Raw genomic sequence first — 4195 nt, forward strand, 5'->3', positions numbered from 1 at the left:
GAAGTAGATTGCCCAACCTTCCTTCTGAGGAGTGGCTGGTGGGTTTGAATCCCCAGCTTTCTGGTTAGCAGTCAAAGGCCTTACGTACTATGCCACTGGGGTATCTTAGCAAAAGAGTAGAAAAGTCAGAGAAACACTGACACAGGGAAGACAGATACCATATGCAGACCCATCTACAAGCAAAGGAATGCCAAAGATTGTTGGCAGACACCAGAAACTAGGAGAGAGGCCCAGAGAAGGAAATGATGAAGCTGATATCTTGAGTTGGACTTTCAGCTTCCAGAACTGTGAGAACATAAATTTCTTAAAACCATCCATTTGTGGTATTTTTTATTATGACAGCACTAGATAGCTAAGACAGCAACTATATGCTATTTCACTATACAAGTAATTCAAATGAGTGAGGTAGGCCAAAGCAGACCAGTGGGGCCTGTGGCAAACTAGACAGTATACGTTTAGTCAAAAGAGGGCAGCCATCTCCTCCATTGCTGGGATGTGCAAATGTGGGTCCAGTATTGCTAGAACCTTTAATTTTTCAAAGGAAGCCAGAAATCTACATTTGTTTGTATGAAATTCTGTCCCTCTCCCAATGTAGATTTTTTAAAAATTAGCTGCTCATGTTTATAAAATCTGTTGGATCATCCTAACATTCCAAAAGATTCAATCCAGGCCACAGGCTGCAGATTTATTTCCAAGAGCAGTTCATAGCATGTGTTAGCTATCTAATGGTGTAAGTTCACATACAATGCTATAGGAAAATCACCTGAAGTATGTGACCATAAAACCAAGGAGGCTGATTTTTATGTGTTGTTTGTGGAAAGCAGCCTCGTTACTTTATAGTCATACCTTGTAACAATCACTAGCAGGACACCCCAAGAAGTGTCATGTTGAATCCATATCAGCATTAAACCTAAAAATAAAAGAGCATAACATAATACTTGTCCTCCTTAATAATCACCTCAAATGGAGCCCTATTTTCCCTTAATACACTTTCTAGATCGATTATCCAAGAAATTATTTTAACATTTTCGGTATCTATTTTTTCAAATGGCACTTGCCTTGTACTTCTACAGCATTGCCACGTCTATTATCTCAATTTCTGCAGGATTTAAATAGTTTATTCTTGCCATCTAGCTTAATAGCTCAATTTAAGATCATTACACTTTGAAATGTTATTTTGAACTGAAAGAAGATTAACATAACTGTAGTGCTCTCATGGTCTAAGTTTAAGGGAATTTCAAATAGGGCTTAAAAAAGGTTTTCTCTCCTAACTAGAGCATTTTCTTAAGCTTAAACTAGACTTAAGTTTTATGAGGGCACAGATTGTGACATTGTGCCCTAGAGGGCTCAAAATGTTTGCTCAAGTAATTAAATCAACAGTGATGTCAGGTTCACTTTGGATGTAGGATGTCACTATGTCACTATGTCAACCTGTTAACAGCTGTATTCCCAAAGAACAACAGGGTTGATTCAGCCTACTTCCATAGTGACACAGCCTCAGAAACCCAAGGAGGGGTCTCTATGAGTCGGGTGCGACTGGACAGCACACAGCAACAACAACGACAACATGAGAACATCTAGGCGATGTGACGTGAAGACTACTCTTTCTCTGCTAGCCCCTAAATGTCAGTGTTTGTGAAGCTAAAGGCATAGACCTTCCCTTCACACCCTACGCAATTTCCCTGAGAAGAGTCATCTACCCCCATGGCCTTAACTCCTGCTACATGTGTGAAAGACCCAAAGATTATCTTTGACTCTGGCTTTTTCCCTAAGCTATGACTTACATCTCTAAATGCTTACTAGATATTTCCATTCTTACATCTGAGGACACCTTAATACATGTCCCAACCTGAAGCCATCCTTTCTCAGATTTTGCCTATACCAGTAAATGGGCCCACCTAATGGCCTAAGCGAAAGCTAGGTCAACCTCACTTCTCTCAGCCATATACACTGAATCAGTCATCGATTCCTAGTGATTCTACCTCCAAAAATCTATCTGTAATCGGTCTGCTCTTCCATTACTACAGACACCATACCAGGGCTTCAAACCAGTTCAATCATGGCTGATGGAAGTGAAACTGGAACAGATTTGAATTTTTTAAATTTGGGCGATCTAGAACACTAATGGAATGGGAAAAATTGGGGGTTGAAGTCTCTGGGTGATGCAAACAGTTAATGCACTCAGATGCTAACTGAAAGGTGCCTCTGGCACCTCCCAAGAAAGGCCAGGCAATCTACCTCAAAAACATCAGTCACTGAAAACCCTCTGGAGCCCAGCTCTGTTGACATATACGGGGTTGGGGTCGGGTTGCCATGGGTAGTAATCCAGTAGAAGGCAACTGTTATTATTTAATCTCATGGTATAGCTGTAAAAGTTGAGACACTGTTGGCCAGTGTTTGACACAACTGATACATAGTAAATGCTCGTAAATATTGTTGTTGTTGTTGTTATGTGCCCTATTAGCCACTGTTATTATCGCTCTAGTTCATTTTTCACATGTCTCCTGTTTGTATTCTGAGTTCTATCCACAGCAAGCACCTTCAATTTCTTTTTCTTACTAGGGCTTTACATAGCACCTTCCCCTACGCTTCAGGTTTCATCCTAAACGTCACATGCTCTGGAAAGTTGTCCTGGCTCCTACTGTACCCTGTTAGTGCCCTTACTGTGTGCTCCTCCTGTCACAGCATTTACCCAGTTTCTGCTACTTTTTGTTTCCCTCTCTCTCTTCACTGCTAGATTGTAAATTCTGTGTGAAGAAACTCATGTCTATCTTGCTCACCATTGTATCTCCAGTGGGTAGCACAGTGCCTGGGACACAGTAGGCACTCAATAAACAATTGTTAAGTAGATGAATGAGTGGTATTTTCTCTGTCATAGGAACTCTGGTGGTGTAGTGCCTAAGGCATGTGACTGCTAACCAGAAGGCAGGCGGTTCAAACCCCCCCAGGCACTCGTGGGAAGGAAGACCGTAGAGATACTGCCTGGGAAACCCAAGGAGAGGTAGCTATGAGTAGGAACCTACTCGAGAGCAGTGTCCGTCAACCGCCCCCTCCATAAGGTCCTGTGTGTTTCACCCAAAGCTGTTGGTGGTAGGAAAGCACAACATTTTTAAAGGCGATATGCAAAATACATTTCTGAAAAGGCTGCTCAGGACAAAGAACAAGGTCAAATAATACTGGGTAAAAAACCACCGCCACACAGTAGATTCCACCTTAAAGCGATCATATAAAATTAGCACTTCTTGGAATACTTTCTATGCTTAAGTGTATTGATAGGAGCTCTTGCGGCATTGCTTCAGGCATTAGGCTGCTAACCAAAAGGTGGGCGGTCCCAACCCACCAGCGCTCCGCAGTAAAACGATGATCGCCCAACCTTCCTTTCGAGAGGAGTAGCTGGTGGGTTTGAACCGCCAGCCTTCTAGTTAGCAGTCAAATGCCTTAGGCACCACGCTACCAGAGCTCTTTGGAAACCCTATGGGGTAGTTCTACTCTGTCCTATAGAGTCCCTATGAGTCAGAAATCCACTCGATGGCAGATAAATATATATATTTTAAGTTTACTGTGACTCTTCAAATTTAGGAGAAGAGGTATCGCGTGATCTGACCGCGGAATTTCTCAAAACATCTTCTGCAACTAGTTAAGTGTTCCAGGAACACATTGTTGCAAAAGCTGATTGAGGAGATGCTTTTCCCTACTCAGTGACAGTGGGTTTTCCCCTACTCGCAACGTGCTCCCCTGGAGTCGGATGGATCCCTCCTTGGGTTTCCGAGGAGACTGAACTTGCAAGTAAGGTGGTCATTATTGAGGAGTAAATCTCTGAAGCACTAACTGCAGGGTTCACAGTGCCTAGAGATACTGCCTCGGAAACCCAAGAGGGATCCGAATCCACCGCAGTGAATTTGCTTTTTGGTTTTAACCCTGTTGACGCAGTGGCTAAGCGCCACTCCTCGGGAGAAATGACCCGATGACCTACTCCAGTAAAGATTTCAGCCTAGGAAACATGAGGCACTTCCACCCTGTCCTATATGGTCACTATGAGTTGGAATCTACTGGAGGACACAAAATCACCATCACCCTTTATGGACACAAAATCAAGGTGCTGTAAGGAACTTGGGGATAAATCAAGAACGTGTTTTCGTTCACGTATTCGGAAATTGAGGCCCAGAAGAGCAAAGCGACTGGTCAACGGCCACAT

General features: G+C 42.9%; 1 protein-coding gene across 1 annotated transcript in view; it reads right to left on the reverse strand.

The window, feature by feature from the left end:
* Positions 1 to 4195, reverse strand: part of SREK1IP1 (SREK1 interacting protein 1) — a 61898-nt gene extending 57703 nt beyond the window's left edge. Inside the window, exons 1-2 of the mRNA XM_007952877.1 lie at positions 4069 to 4195; positions 847 to 910 (exon numbers count right to left, since the gene is read on the reverse strand). Of these exons, the coding sequence (XP_007951068.1) occupies positions 847 to 910; positions 4069 to 4195 (191 nt within the window). The remainder of the gene's footprint in view (positions 1 to 846; positions 911 to 4068) is intronic.

The sequence above is a fragment of the Orycteropus afer genome, unplaced genomic scaffold, assembly GCF_000298275.1.
Source record: "Orycteropus afer afer isolate SDZICR_OR568_19922 unplaced genomic scaffold, OryAfe1.0 scaffold00362, whole genome shotgun sequence".
NCBI lineage: Eukaryota > Metazoa > Chordata > Mammalia > Tubulidentata > Orycteropodidae > Orycteropus > Orycteropus afer.